The following is a 16,683-nucleotide window of genomic DNA, read 5'->3' as shown; positions in this document are numbered from 1 at the left end:
TATCATTAACACTAATAGAGGCTTTACATGCACATTAAATAGGAGGGTAAATAAAACAGAGGCAGATGGGACCCCGCCCTCAGGGAATATGAAGCATTGTCCACTGGTATTCCAGTATTTCCAGAAGGAAAAAAGTGAACCCACTGAAGGCCATTCCCTCTATGCCAACAGGATCTTTCAGATGACTCAACAGACTTCTCCTGGTCATAGAGCTAATCAAGTTGATATGACTATTTATCTCATATCCATTAGTAGGTGAGAATTATCTATTTAATATTTATTTTTATGTATTTGTTTCTTTTGTTTTATTGTGGTACCAAGGAGCTCCAGTCATGGAAAAGGACCCCATTGTGCTAAGCGCTGTACCTACAAAGAACTAAGAGACAATCTCTTCCCCAAAGAGGAATTAAGTTAGGTGTGTAGGCCTTTTTTTTTTTTTCGCGGGCCACTTGAAAATCCCTGAGGGTCTCAGCGGACCACTTGATGATCGTTCCAAATGTTGTTTGTACCTTTAGCTAAATATTGTAAAGTGCTTTGGATAAAAGCGCTATATAAAAAAACTCTTAATTAACAGTTTTTTGGATCTGCAAATAAACGCACACAACTCATATTTTAATATCACTAGTCTTACCTTTCTAATGCAATGGATGTGCCCTCTCTCCCCCACCGCGGTAGCCCCCGATCTGGGGCTGGGAAGGAGGGGGGTCTCTCCCTCTCTTCCCCTGCCATGGCAGCCCCCGAGCTGAGGCTGGGAAGAGGCCCCCCACCTTACATGTGTCTTCTCCAGGGTCCAGACACCTAATTAATGGAGCCACGCCTGTGTGGCTCCACTAATTAGGTGGGTGGCCCTTCATTCTCTTGTGTGTGACCGCCCAGGCACATACCTTAGAGGGAACTATCCGCAGACCACCTGAATGGAGCTCGCAGACCACAGTTTGATAACCTCTGCACTAGAGCAACAAGAGTGCAGAATGACCCAGTACAGGATGCAATATACTGAGTCTTGCTTTAATCAACTGCAAGTACTTTGTGTGTGTGGACAAAATGTGTTACAAGCATGGGAAGTGTTGGCAGTAGAGACTACTGCATGTGTTTAGTGTTAGCGTGTATGTTTCTAATTAAAAATCCCTTTTAATAAGGAAATGTTGAAAAGGTTCTGAAGAAGTAGTAATCAACTGACTTTTGGCTGCAAAAATTATTTCTCATGATTTCCATACATTTTAATTATCCCAGTTTATTCACTGCATTTTCTCTAGCGATACAGATCTATTAACTATAAGTATGATAGTAAAGGTAACTTTGCTCTTTTGTTAATTCTTAAGGATGTGCAATGAATGTGAATGAAACTAGGTCATTTTCAAGTGCAACAGTGAAGTGCCTACCTAAGGAATTAACGTATGAGTGACAAGAACAGGCCTATCACTATGGATCATTTCTCTCAAAGAGATCAGTTATGATTTAGTTGGTAGTAAAACTGGAACAATTTTTTTTGACATATATGCTAGAAGGTATGTAAGAAACATAATGGCACATTCTAGAGAATGATACATTAATTTCCACTACACCAGCAGTTGGTGGAGCTGGAACAATGTGACATTTGGTTGAAATTGTTCAACTGTGAGTTTCCTCTTTATTAAACAATGAATCATAGCAAGGTTCCCACATATTTCTGTGTGTGTTGTTGTTCCTTTGCTATTCACTTATTTAGATTGTAGGCCCCCCCAGGGAAGGAAAATTATCTTCTCACTTGTCCGTATGTATAGAGCCAGACACTTTAAAAAAAAACAAAAGTTAGATATCTGGGGTGAAATCTGGACCCCATTGAAGTCAATGGCAAACCTCCTGCTGACTTCACTGAGGCCAGGATTTCACCTTTGACTTTGTTTTTACATTATGTGAATGAGTGTACTGTAATCAGAATACAATTTGTTAGTTTTGCTATAACTTCACACTGTTAGAGGCTGTTGATAACTAGGGAGTGCATTTTATGTTTGTTATAATATATTATCAGGATTTTAAAATATGTTGGTTCTCCTAATTAGCTATGTCATTTGACCTATTAATGCTGTGTTGATTTGGGCTATCCCAGGCAGTAAATTGCACAAACTTATGTTTCATTAAAATGTTGTGAAAATTAAAATATTCCATTAGAATTTATCATGATTTGGCATTTGAATGGTCTATTTGAAATAATGACTGAAATATTATGTATCTCAATAATTGGATAAATTCTCTCCCATCCCTAGTTGTAGCTCTCTATATATTTATTTATTTCTTGACTCATTTTCTTTTAAGGTTCAGATGGTAACAGCAGAGAGATGGTAACACAACATCTTTGCAAACTGTTCAAATATGAAACCTGCTTGCATGATTCCAGCCAAATTTTATAGAGCAGCAGGTGGTGTGGGTAAAGTGCCTCTAGGTAGGAGCACAGATTGACTCTTCTTTTGCACCTGCCACCTTGAACTATAAAGAAACAAAAATGAGTCAGAAAATAACCCAATGGTGATCCAAAATCATTTATCGTTATCTCATACAACACACTTAAGGTTAAGGTTTATGTACACTTGCAAAATTTGCCATCTGGTAATTTGCTTAGCTTCTAAACTACAAATCAACTTGTGCACCCCTACAATAATAATAATTTGAGACAAAAGTGTTAACCTGGAAAGCAAGGAGATTGTTCTTTTAAAAATATTCTTTCCAGTTGGAGTTAAAATGTTTTTTTTCCTAATACATTATGTGACTGAATGCATAACACATTTGGTTTAATCTGTTTCTAAGGACTGCTCAGTTACGTAATTTGATTATAAAAACATCTCTTTTCTAATCAAAATCTGCCTAGATAATCTAATCAGTTCTAATTACTGACTCACTTGTTCAGAAGCTGACCTCCGTGCTACTATGTAGGAGACTTGGCTTCAAGACAATTTCAAAATGTTCACTCCCTAGGCAAAAGTAAGCAAAGTCCATGCGATCCTTCAGGTTTTACACAGTGTGGAATAACAGCCAGGTAGTATGGAATGAGGGTAGGAGGTGAAAAATGGGCTAAAATGAAAACTTCAGTAAACAACCTAGACCTTCTGTCATTGAAAATTGGAAGGCAGCAGTAGAGGTTCTGTCAGAAAAAATAAAGTAGTGGGTAGCTGCCAGAAAATAGCAGCAGGCCTTTTGTGATGCTGGCCTCCAACATTACCAATTGGTACAGTACTTGTCATTCAGTACTTATGTCTTTTAGCACAAAAACAAATATTATTTATTGCTACAATATTTTTTCAGAAAAACCCTAACTACTGTGCAAGTCATATATAAGAACTTTTGCCATAACAGGGAGTGCACATCATTGAAACCATCCATCTAAACCAATTTAACTTAATTGAAATAATTCCGGTAAGGTAATAGGTTCATAAGTTTTTAAGGCCAGAAGAGACCATTATGATAATGTAGTCTGACCTGTTGTATAACATAAGCCGTACACCGTCACCCAGCAATTTGTGCCTCGGGACCAAAACTTGAGTTATAAGTTTAGAAAATATCCTGTCTTGATTTAAAGACTTCACATGATGGAGAATACACCACATCCCTAAGTAATTTGTTCCAATTTTTAGTTTCCCTTACTGGTAAACAGATTGCACCTTATTTTTAGTCCAAATTTGTCTATCTTCATATTCCAGCTGTTGGATCTCATTATGCCTTTTTCTGCTAGATTAAAGAATACTCAGAAACATAAATTTGTGACCACCTAGGAATGTAATTGATGTCACTACATGGCGTAACTTGACCAGTTAGTACATCTCTGTGACAGAACTCATATCTTTCAGCTCCAATACCAATGAACAGTAAAGGGCTTCTGCTACACAGTTTAGCAGAAATTTTCATATATGCTAATTGAGTCATTACAGTATTTTCACTTTTTGTTTCACATCATCAAATGATGTCATCTTTGTTTCAGACAGGAAATCACCTTACCCTAGGCCCATCTGATACAGTAACTTTGGAAATACCTTATGGAAAGTTTAGGGTTTACATTTAGGTCCTCGTTGACTTGGACTTGTCTCTAGATCCACACATCCAGGCTGTCTATATCTTGTTGATTCTTTCTAAAGAACATCTCTAAGATACAACCTTTCCTCTCTGTTCATACAGTCATCAACTTCCTCAATCTTGTGTTGGAATTGAAAAATTCAGCCCTTTCTATGAATTCCATCAAGGTTAATTTAACAGCAGTAACAGCTTTCCATGTGCCAGTAGAAGGTTTCTCAGTATTTACTAACCCAACCACAGCAAGATTTCTAAAAGGATTTATCCATCTTTTTCTGCAGATTGGATTCCCTACACCACTTTGGGATCTCAGCCTGATTCTTAAGCATCTCATGAAACAATCCTTTGAACTATAAGCTACATAAAATCATAGAATATCAGGGTTGGAAGGGACCTCAGGAGGTCATGTAGTCCAACCCCCTGCTCAAAGCAGGACTGATCCCCAATTAAATCATCCCAGCCAGGGCTTTGTCAAGCCTGACCTTAAAAACTTCTAAGGAAGGAGATTCCACCACCTCTCTAGGTAACGCATTCCAGTGTTTCACCACCCTCATAGTGAAAAAGTTTTTCCTAATATCCAACCTAAATCTCCCCCACTGCAACTTGAGACCGTTACTCCTTGTTCTGTCATCTGCTACCACTGAGAACAGTCTAGAGCCATCCTTTTTGGAACCCGCTTTCAGGTAGTTGAAAGCAGCTATCAAATCCCCCCTCATTCTTCTCTTCTGTAGACTAAACATCCCCTGTTCCCTCAGCCTCTCCTCATGAGTCATGTGTTCCAGTCCCCTAATAATTTTTGTTGCCCACTGCTGGACTCTTTCCAATTTTTCCACATCCTTCTTGTAGTGTGGGGCCCAAAACTGGACACAGTACTCCAGATGAGGCCTCACCAGTGTCGAATAGAGGGAAACGATCACGTCCCTCGATCTGCTGGCAATGCTCCTACTTATACATCCCAAAATGCCATTGGCCTTCTTGGCAACAAGGGCACACTGTTGACTCATATCCAGCTTCTCGTCCACTGTAACCCCTAGGTCCTTTTCTGCAGAACTGCTGCCAAGCCATTCGGTCCCTAGTCTGTAGCGGTGCATTGGATTCTTCCATCCTAAGTGCAGGACTCTGCACTTGTCCTTGTTGAACCTCATCAGATTTCTTTTGGCCCAATCCTCCAATTTGTCTAGGGTCCTCTGTATCCTATCCCTACCCTCCAGCATATCTACCTCTCCTCCCAGTTTAGGGTCATCTGCAAACTTGCTGAGGGTGCAATCCACACCATCCTCCAGATCATTTATGAAGATATTGAACAAAACCGGCCCCAGGACCGACCCTTGAGGCACTCCACTTGATACCGGCTGCCAACTAGACATGGAGCCATTGATCACTACCCGTTGAGCCTGACAATCGAGCCAGCTTTCTATCCTGCTACATCTGTCTGTGGCCATCACTTCTGCTTGAAGGGTTGGGGAGGTGGGGGCTCTAATGGCAGACCCTCCATTTATTCTGTTCCCCAAGGAGAAGGCATCTCTACGACTTCATCCGAAGTCTTCACCTAAGGCGTCCTCTGAATTTCATATTAATCTTCCGGGTTTTTTTTTTCTTAAAGCCTCAACAGTCTATGCAAGAGTCTGCTTTTCATACACTAGATATTAGAAGGGTGTTAGCCTTTTACTCGTATTAGACTAGACCATTCAGGAAGACCCTTAGACTCTTTTTATTTCTTTTGCAGCTAGGTCTAAGAGAACACCTATCTGCACTCAGAGACTTTCTAAATGGATCTCTGGATGTATTATTGCCTGCTATGGTTTTCACTGATGTTACACCTCCCCTAAAAGTAACTGCATGCTCTGCTAGATCACAGTGTGTCTGTAAATCTACTTAAAGATGTTCCAGTTGCTGAAATCTGAAGGACTGCAATAGGGTCCTTGGTGCACATGTTTTCCAACCATTATGCCCTGATTCACACTGGAAGGTCAGATTTGGCTGTAGGCAGTGCAGGTCTTTCTTCAGTGATGGACTCTGTTTCAAAACTCCCACCTCCTTAAAGGGTAACTGCTAGGGAATCACCTAAGGTGGAACACCCACAGGGATGCTACTTGATGAAGGAGTAACTGGAGTTCTTCGAGATATGTCCCACTCTGGTTGCTCCAATACCTGCCCTCCTCCACTCTGCTTCAGAGCTGCTTCTGTCGGCTTTATAGTAGAGAATGAACTGAGGGCACTTCATCCACACAGGCCAATACAGCCTTGGTACAGGGCATGAGGATGTGCAGGGCCCATGTGCGGGCATAAAGGGCACTGCTAAAAAAAAAATCTCCAAAGGTTCATGCGCACCTAGAGTGGAGCACCCACAGGGATACACATCTTGAAGAACTCCAGTTACTGTACTAGGTGAGGAACCTCTCCTTGACTTTCCCGTCAAAGAATGGCTGGAAGTAGAGCTGAGGCAGCCTGGTGGGAGACCTGGAAAAAAAAAATGTGTCAGAAGACTTCATTGGCACCAGCTGGCCTTTGGTTTCCTCTTGCTTTTGCTCCTGTGCTACTCACTGCTTTCCCTGCACTTTGTGCTGTGAGGTCATGGTGGTGCTTCTCCCTTTGCTCCCCAAGTCACCAGATATCTCAGAGGCTCAGGGCTTGGTGTCCACACTTCACCAGCCTGTTCTTTACATTGCTGGATGCTTTTTGAAGCAGCATCGGTATCCTGTTATCTTTTGTTCTTGTGAAGGTCCTGGAAGAGGCTCTATAGCTAATGTTGCATTGAGATTTCCTCTTAAAGTAGGACTAAAATTTGACCTATTAACTCTCGGGACAGTTGCATTTTCTACATAATCTTTTCATAAAACAGTAACTTTTGTGGAGGAAAAATGTTGAACGTTCATTTAAAATAAAAATAAAAGTCCTCAATTTGTTTGAGATTCCTCTAGCTAAAATTGCCATAGTCCCCAAACTGCACAGACCAAAAAAAAAAAAACCCCACAACACCTCATTGTGAAAAATAGCTTAGACCATTTACTTCTGAACTTGGAAAATTAAAATAAATTATTTCCCTAATCCATGACAACCTAATTGAATTCCATCGCTATTTAGCTGACTCATCACAGAGACCATAGGGAGCCAGGAGACAGGCTGGCTAGTAAGTGATAAGTGGTGTGGAGAAGAGAGTTGTGGGTTTTGCATGGGGGAAGGGAAAGAGAACTTGGAACTGAGGGAAGCAGGGAGACTATCCAGTTGTCCACCTATGCTCCTCATATTCACCAATTCATACACATGCTTCTCTCCTCATGTTCCCAGCCACCTCTCCAGTTGTAGGAGGATATATAGGAGGAAGGATGCCCCAGTGGTTAAGACAGTAGTGTAGGACTTGAGAGATTTTCTCTGTGACCTTGTACAAGCCACTTGATGTCTCTGTGACACAGTTCCTATCTGTAAAATGGAGATAATAATGTTATCTCCCCTCAAAACCCCTACCTCACAGGGGTTTTGAGGATAAATACATTAAAGATTGTGGGGTGCTCAGATTTGGCAGTAATGGGGGACACACAGAAAATTGTAGTCCTGGAGTGATGGACCTGCTCTGAAGTGTCATGCTAGGACTGTGTTCTGGCAAACTCGGGGATTTGCCAGAGGAAGAAGCTGTCTCAGGAATGGAGTTTGTACATGGAAGCATGCTGGTTGGAAGATGAGTTTCTAAGGGAAAAGTGGGAGAACAGGGAGGGAAAGCAGAGGTATGGAGGAGGTGCGGCATACTAAAGGGTGCCAAATGGGGTATTTCAATATTTGTCTGTATGATTTAGCTATAATAGCCATGATGCAAAGTTACTATACACCTGTGGTGATTCCCCTCAAAAATCTTAGTTAATGTTGAGTTGAGGTAGTAAAAATGTACATATAACCTATTGTGACAGGGTTGGGGATGACCACATTCAGTGTAGGGCGAGTGCACCCCATCACACTCCCAGACCCCAGTCACTATACTCGCCCTTCTTAGCAGGGGAGTGTAGCCCAATGGCCAGAGTCAATCAATTGGTCCCCATCGGCAGAGCCGTAAGGCCTGGCAGCTATAGTCAGTAAGTTCGCTCCAGTGAGACAGGGCAATGCAGCGCAATGGCCAGTATCAAAGGATTTACCCTTCTTTGCAGGATAGTAGGGCCTAATAGCTACTATCAATACAGTCGCCCCAGGATGCCAGGGCAGTAAGGCTTAGTGGCCGAAGTCCATGAATTCGCCCTTCTTGGCACGGCAATGAGGCCTAATGATTAATCAATGTACTTGACCCTAAGAGCTGGACCATGCAGCCCAATGGGCAAAGTCAATAGGTTTGCCCCCTCTTAGTGGGGCTCTAAGGTGTAGTAGTCCCCGTCTATAGATTCACCCTTCTTAGCAGGGCAGTGAGGCCGAGTGGCCAAAATCAGTAAATTCACCCCGGTTTGCAGGGCAGTGGGCCAACCGACCAACGTTAATAGCTTTCAGAGGAGCAGCCGTGTTAGTCTGTATTCGCAAAAAGAAAAGGAGTACTTGTGGCACCTTGGAGACTAACAAATTTATTTGAGCATAAGCTTTGCCGCAGTTAGCAGGGCTGTAAGGCCTAACTGCCAAAGTCCATATATTTCCCCTCTCAGCAGGGCAGTGAGGCATAATGGCTAGAGTCCATGTATTCGCCTCTAATAGCTGGTCAGTTCGGCCCAATGGCCAAAGTCAATAGGCTTGCCCCTCTTAGCGGGACAGTAAGGCCTAGTAGCCACAATCAGTATATTCGCCCCAGGAAGATGGACAGTAAGGCCCAGTGGCCAAAGTCAGTCGGGAAGGGGACCACCACACACAAGGGGGGTGGGAGGGTGGCAGCCCTGGTAAGGGGTCCAGGCCTTCCCTCTGCACTGGACACCAGCCCAAGGCCCTGATAGTGGCAGGGGCACATGCCACTGAGTCAGTGGGGAGGTTCCGACTGAAACACAGTGACTCAAAACACTGGCTCACTAACCAGGCCGCTATCTAATTCCCCTGGGCTGCTGTTTACTGTAGTTTCTGTTGCTGTGGTCTGCTGTCTCCGGGTTCTCCGGTCTGCGCTGTCTCCAGTGACTCCTGAGGCAGCGGGGTCCCAATAGGTGCCTTAGCGTCTGCTTGGGTTACAGTGTCTCCGGCCTCCCTGGCCTTGGACTTTGGCTGATCCTCAGCTGGAGCCAACAGAGCATGTCCTTCCTCCCTGGCAGTCAGCCCCAACTGAGCTGAGCTGCTCCCTCTTATACCAGTGCACTTTGGAGTATGCCCAGTACAGGAAAGGGGGCATGGCTTCCTCAACCCACAATGTAGGGTTTGTTAGACCCACAGCAGGAGTCTCCCTATGAGATAGGAGAGCAGGCAGATACCAGACACAGTGTTCGTATATAATCCACAAGTACTCCTTATTGCTTACAAAATAAACCACTCAGTTTACATTCATAACCCAAGCATACTACACCAGAATCTGAAGATCAGAACTGAAGTCCCAATGGCCTGTCAACATTCAGTCCAATCACAAGATGCGGGGAGCCAGGATTACCACATCTTAATCTAAACAGGGCTTTGGATCCACAAATGACTCCAAATTGCGAGTGTATCTAACATCCTTTATAATCCATTCTGTCACATCAGCAGTTGTCTGGGCAATTTCAAAGAGGCAGTTCTGGGCAAATTGCGAAAATCCAAGATGTTTAGAAACAGTCCCAGGCCCAAGATGTTCCTCTTTCCCCAGTTCTTGTTTACAACTGTAGCAGATACATTGCAACAGGTACATTGTCATGGCAAGATATGCAAAAGGTGGGGGAGATGAAGTATTATTTACCTTTGCCATGTCACATGTAATGGGGGGAAAAAAACTAGAAAGATCAAGGGATTTGTCCAAACTAGCACAAGAAATCTGTGAAACTGGGAATTGAACCCTGCTCTTCTGAGTCCCAGAGCAGTGGGTCAAATAAAAGTCAGTGCGCTGATAAACAAAAACATAACCCTACCAGCCCAACACCTAAATGCAAGCTTACATTAGTACATTGTTTGTGTTTTTAAGTAAGGAAGAAATGTATTCAGAGGACATGATGGTTTACACAAATCATTAAGCAATAGTTGTAAAAATTATGAAAAATACGTTAAGTCCTATTTAATTAAATCAGTGTAAATTATAATGATGCTGAAAATGTGGAGCAGACCCATTCATTGTACACAGAACTGAACATTAGATGACTTGAATAAATACAGAGGCAGTAATTATATGATATTAACAGAGATTTAAGTATTCAATGAATATGTGACATTTGCAAAAAAAAAAAAAATAGCATGTTTGGTACATTTCATGTTCCAGTTCTCAGCTGTGAAAAGCTTCATAAGATCCAGTAAAAGTATAATAGTCAACAATTTACTGTGCTTAAAGGTCACCTCCTCCTTTTGCTTTAGGCTGTTGACATATTTGAAAACTCATCTGTTGAGATGTTTGTTTTAAACAAATTTTAAAACAAGCGTACGTTGTCTGGTCCTTTTAAAATATGTTATTTAAGGACCTCGAATTTCATAGAGACTAGATATTTCAGTAAGTGTAGTTCCTCCTGGAATGTAGCAGAGAACTCATGTATTTATTCAGTAGGAAAGATGAAAAGCCATAAAAGGGGATATTTCAAAAACAATAGCAAACACCCAAGAATGCTGTTCATTTTTCTACGTATGTTTTATATTTCAGAACAAGATTATTTTAGACCCTATGACTTTCAGTGAGGCCAGATTCAGACCATCTCTTGAAGAGAGGTTGGAGAGTATTATCAGTGGAGCAGCACTGATGGCAGACTCTTCATGCACACGTGATGACCGCCGAGAGAGAATTGTTGCTGAGTGCAATGCTGTACGACAGGCCCTCCAGGACCTACTTAGCGAGTATATGAATAATGTAAGTTCTATGCTCTCTTTAGTCTTTTCCTCCTCTATGGATTGTTAAGCGGTTTTATGACTATTCTAAAATGCCTACATGCTTAGTAAAACTGACTATCCTAAATAGCAGCAGTTCAAGAAAATCAAGGTAGTCACTTAAAATACTTCGGTGGTATTCAACATTTGTGAGGTTGAGATTGCTTTATAGTAGTTTGTTACAAATAACTATATCCTGAAATGCATTTTGTTCGGAAAAGGAATGCCCCCAATTGTAAGATTCCCTCACTCTACTGCAGAATAAGAGACTACTGTGTTCTGCATCAGTGATTTGTTTCATTTTAACTAAAAGGTAGTCCACACAACTTTTAAATATTTCTAGTGAGCCCAAACGCTGTTGTGAAATGTGTATAAAACTCCTGGTTGGTAAGCAAACAGGGAACGTGGATAAGTCAAATGAAAATATCCTAGATACTATTTTTATAAAAGAAAATGTGTATAGTCAGTTTCTAGCATTATTCATTGTTGTAGGGCAACAGTCATGTAGTGTTTTATTCAGATGTACACACAGAAGTTCACATGAAGTAGCTCTAAGTTTGCATGTGGGAGGATGTAGGTAAACCATGAAGATTCTTATTTGCTAACAGTGTAATTGGAGCTATTAACTGTAAGTGTGCAGATTCCCTGAATCCGTTCAGTATTATCTATCATTATTGCAGTGCACATAATGAAATGTTTTTAAAATATCTTAAATACATCAGTCATTACTGTGTAGACATACAGTATCATTTGCTTTATGTGTATAATCTCCTAAATGATAAACATCCTCTTCTTAACAGTGCCTATGTATACTTCCAAAATTATTTGTGGATATTCTGCACTATTGTTACTAGACTCATCCATCATTGCAAGGCTGTGATATATGCAGTGAGGTCATAACCAGCCAATAACCTTTTTTTATATTACAACCTAATTCCTGGAAATATTGTCGGAAGCAGTTCTTCTCTGACAATATGGTGGTAGCCACTTCAAAAGGTAATGGTGATGCCCATGTCTTTCCATGAGCTCCTAGATACTGTGTTTAAGGATATTACAGGGTTTCAAATCCATTTGCCCTTTTTTGAACATACATTATATGATTGGAAATATTTCCAAATGAGTATTTGCACATTTAAGCTATCCAAATATGTTTACCAGAGCAAGTGTTCTACTGCATGCCTCATTTTTCATCTGCTGGTAATGTTAGAGGTTAAGGAAACACATCGACATATTTTGATCCTGTTTTTTCCAAGTCCCCAATTCTGATAAACGTTGAAAACTAACATTCAAGGATTAAGTGTTTTTATTATTATTATTTCTAGTTGCAAGACTGATAATATGCAATATCAAACCAGTGAAAGTATTCAATCTTCTATTTGCTTTATTGTATACCTGAGACAACTAGAATTTATTTCTTAAATTGCTTATATTTTCTTTTTACTGTTCAGTAAAATGGTGTTGGCTTCAAGGAACAGCTATTTCCCCAGTCTAGGATTACAACACAGAAATTGTTTGCTGTTTTTTAAGGTGACAGTTGATATGTTCTTTTGGTGCAAATGACAGCAAAGCTGATGTTGTTTTATCTTGAGGTGAAAGCCGTAAAGAGAGTGAGTTTTAAAGAACAGGTGATGATGATGTGAAATATAGCTTTTTGGATTGCTGCCTGCTGAATCTTGTTTCACAGAATTATTACTTTTAGGTGTAAGCTCTAAAAGGTCTCTACAAAGATCATTCCAAAACTGATGGATTGTTGTATCCTGTTTCTTATGTACCATGCTTTGTGATAGCAAAATGAATTTGCCCTTGCTTCAGAAACATTACTTATTTTATTTCTGACACCACTTTCAGATAAGGCAAAAGAATCTTTAGAGTTTAAATGACAGCATACGTTTATGACCATGCAGAGGATGGCTAATGTAGTTTCAGGGTTTCTCTTAGAATGCTTAGTGGAACAGAGTTTTGTTTTACACTTTATATATGGTGTTTAAGTAACTGAGCTGATGGGTATTTGTCCATCTTTATATTTCTATTCTTCTAATAGCAGTCTAATGAGATCTAAGATCCATAATTCCCAATTCTTTTTCTCTTCATGTTTCATATGGAACGTAACGAAATCAGTTTAACAGTTCATGTATAAGTATCTTCTTCTTAACAAATGAATGTTTAGTTTGAAGTATAGTATTTCAAACTTAAAAAATAAATGTCATGTAATCACTTCCTAGTTGTTTTTTTTGTTTTTGTTTTTTTAAGATACAACATTTGTATCTACCGGCATGGCTTCCATTTTTGTTTTTAACCCCTGGCTTGATAAGAGGACATGGGGTTTTCAGTAATGAGAAGCAAGGGCTTTACAACTGCCAAAGATTTCACTTGCAAAATTCCCAAAAGCTTGGTAGAATTGTTGCAAGGTAAAACTAAATCTGATTGCGATAAGGCATGACTTGGAACAACTGACAGCCTGATCAAGAGATGGCCAGACTGTAAGAGTATATTGTTCCCGGTTAGTACTGAGATATGTTTGCAGAGCTGTCCAAGGGAAGCTTGTATAACATCTGCCCAGAATGCCTTTAACCAGTGCTATCAGTCCCTCATTTTAAATCTACTCCTACATTATTTTGATTAAAGAACAAGAGGAAGAGGTAATGGAAAAAACTGAAACTTTGTGGCTAATAATCAGTCATAAAATGTGCACACTCCTTTGATACTCTTCATTAAGAATACCGTTATTTTATGCCAGTAATATTGCATGCCAGTATTTCAGAGAGACTGTACATTGCAGTTGCAATGCTATTATTATTTTCTTGCCTATTCAAATGTTAATAGCTCTACTCAACCAAAAAGTGCCCCTCCACTTACCCTCTTCAGTGATCTAGGGCAAGGGAGACTCACTCTTCACCTACAAGTTGTTTTTTTGTTTCATGTTGTTTAAAGAAGAGTCCTGATTCTCCATGCCCTTGCACTAAGCTAATCCTTTACACCTGTGCATAGTGAGTACAAAGTGGGTATAAATTGTAGTGTGTTTCCTCTCATTTTACAATCCGTTTGCTCATGTATGAATGACTAGGTGCAAAACAGTAGAATTGGACTGGATGCATTCAGTCTTAGGACAAATCAGCCTATCTTACTTTTCACTATTGTGACAATAGGTGATGTTACCATAGCTTTAGGTCAAACTGGTAACGAAAAGAAAATCGTGATGCAGGAGGGAGAATTCTTCTGCTCATTTTGTAGATCCCTGATGTGCTAGTGAGTTGCTAACAATGTCCGTCCAGCTAATTATATGCTTGAAATGGTGTTCTTGTATATGGCATACACTGCCACCTATACAGTGTTCCAAGCAAATTTTTATTGAGCCGATCAGCGCTAGTTTGTAGTTCAGAAAGATGCCACTGGATGTCTGATCAGTTGGTGAGGGGAGAGGCACTGTAGGACTTCAGGGTCTGAGGATCCTGTAAAAAGCTTTGTTCCCTCTCACACTGTTCAGACATTAGTTTTTATATTCAGGTGGAAGGAAGGTTTGCAAGGGGGAAAAGGGGGAAGACTAAGTTTCAGTCTCAGAAAAAACGATTTTCAATATTATGAAGATTTCAGGCAAAGTGACACAAATTTGCTAAGAAGGGGTGAAAAGACAAAACTTGACAATTTCACTTTGATTTTCTTTAATATACTGAATTAGATTTGGTTCAGTTTTATTCCCTCATCAAATATTCAGATATTCTGGCTCCATTGCAAATATTTGTTTGAATGATTAATACCGTGGGAGGTTTTGCAGTATTAGCCCACAGGAGCTCTATCATTGTTTTTAATAATTGTATATTGGTATTGTGATCATGCACAAAAGCCCCCATCAGGACTGGGGTTTCATTGTGCTAGATGTACAAACACATAGTAAGCACCTCTAAGAAGACAAGATAGACAAAGTCATAAACCTCATATAACTAAAATGTCAAAGGTATGTACCTTGTCAGTTACATTTTTTTTTAAGATTTCCCCTCAATAGTCCCTCTATCTTTCTTTCTTTCTTAGCTCTCCCAAAGGACAACTCTGATTTTATTGTGAGTCTCATGGTATTTGGTGATTTTTTTTTTTAAGCTGTAGCTCCTGTAGTTTTGTGATACTTTTGTTTTTAAATGAAAGAGATTAAGTTTCTAGTCCTCATGGCTTCAGAGAAGAGCTTGAAAGGAGAACGGATCAGAAATTTTTGCTGTCTAGTTTCATGCCAGTTTGGTTACCTGGCTCCTTGGCAGACTCCCAGCTCTTCAGCCTGGTGGGATGATGGGAAGCTGAGAGCCCCAGAAATGGTAAAAGTGCCAGCTCCTATGCTGCTTGCTCTGCCAGTGCTCCCAGGCTTCCTGGCTCCACTTCAGCCCACCTGGTGAACTGAAAGGGAATCAGGATCCTGCAATCCCCAGATAACCTGGGAGCCTTGGACCTTTGGGATCTGGGGCTTCCAGGCTCCTGGCTCCCCTTCATTTTACAGGCAGAATTTCATTTTTTAAATCGTCTAATTGTTCCAAGTTTTGAAAAAAAATATCATTAATTCTGTTACCTGGAGAATTTTGAAATTTTGGGTTTTCATTCCAAATTGGAACAAAACCCTATTTTGAAATCCCATAATCCTTCTTGAAAATGTGAATCCCAAAGACCCAAACACCAGAAGGCAAATAAACTCAAAAAGTAAAACTTCTTATAATCTCATTTTTAAATCAGTCTCATGATTTGCGGGGCTAGCTCAGTTTTTTTTTTTTTTTTTTTTTTTTTTTTTTTTTAAATCTTGGGATTAGTAATACTGAAGTCCTCCCACCCCTGGCCCCACCACAAGAATATTCAGACAATATGGCTACGTCCACTGTATAAAAGAGGGGTGTGATTCCCCTGCTCTGTACACATACTCATGCCAGCTTTCATGAAGCTAGCCCAAGTATAAATAGCAGTATAGCACTGGAATGGGTTACCTAGGGAGGTGGTGCAATCCCCTTCCTTAGCGGTTTTTAAGGTCAGGCTTGACAAAGCCCTGGCTGGGATGATTTAGTTGGGGATTGGTCCTCCTTTGAGCGGGGGTTGGAATAGGTGACCTCCTGAGGTCCCTTCCAACCCTGATATTCTATGATTCCCAGTAGAATGGCTTTGCCATGCTGACTTTGTACCCACCATTACCCCATGCTACCATGGTGACACTACCATTTATATTCTCACTAGTTCAATGAGTTGTGCCAACAGGTGACCCCCTTCTTGGGTAATCACACCCTTAGCTTGTAGTGTAGATTAGCCTATATGGGAGAGGGAAACACCTTCTGATATCCCCACCATTTCCAAAAAGCCACAATTAACTCCTCCCTGACAATAATCAGCCTGTTAGATCAGTGCTCGTACTACTGAGTGTCATAGGCTCAATGGTAGTTAACTTTTCTGTTTTCAGAAGAGGTGTGGAAATGGAGCCTTCCTGACTGGTGTCTTCCTCCAGAGTCCACTGGCTCTTGGCACTTCTTTCCACCCTGGAGGAGACTGGGGTCTGCTTCTGGTATGGGATTCTAGGTGCAGGACAGGAGAACACAGTGGCTGGTCCCTGCCTGCAGGCTCCCAAGTCAACTCCTAAAGCTCTTCCCCTTTGTGAAGTGGGACTGCTTTTGGTGGGAGCTCTGGGCAGGGAGACAGGGAATTTGCATGGCCATTGAGTCTCATGGGCTCAGGCGCTTCTGTTGGGTTCCCCCCTTGTGGTTC

The 16,683-nt window shown here is 40.9% G+C and overlaps 1 protein-coding gene across 6 annotated transcripts in view; it reads left to right on the top strand.

Moving 5' to 3' along the window:
* CTNNA2 (catenin alpha 2) overlaps positions 1–16,683 on the top strand; it is a 775,924-nt gene that overhangs the window by 244,340 nt on the left and 514,901 nt on the right. For 5 of the 6 annotated variants that reach the window (XM_043544890.1, XM_037898317.2, XM_043544889.1 and 2 more), the window contains exon 7: positions 10,742–10,945. In XM_043544890.1, the coding sequence (XP_043400825.1) occupies positions 10,742–10,945 (204 nt within the window). Of the gene's footprint in view, positions 1–10,741; positions 10,946–12,410; positions 12,430–16,683 lie in introns of those variants that run through there. The other variant, XM_043544892.1, reaches the window with a different exon arrangement.

Source organism: Chelonia mydas, chromosome 4 (genome assembly GCF_015237465.2).
Source record: "Chelonia mydas isolate rCheMyd1 chromosome 4, rCheMyd1.pri.v2, whole genome shotgun sequence".
Classification (NCBI taxonomy): Eukaryota; Metazoa; Chordata; order Testudines; family Cheloniidae; genus Chelonia; species Chelonia mydas.
This window is presented reverse-complemented; position numbering and strand designations above follow the sequence as displayed.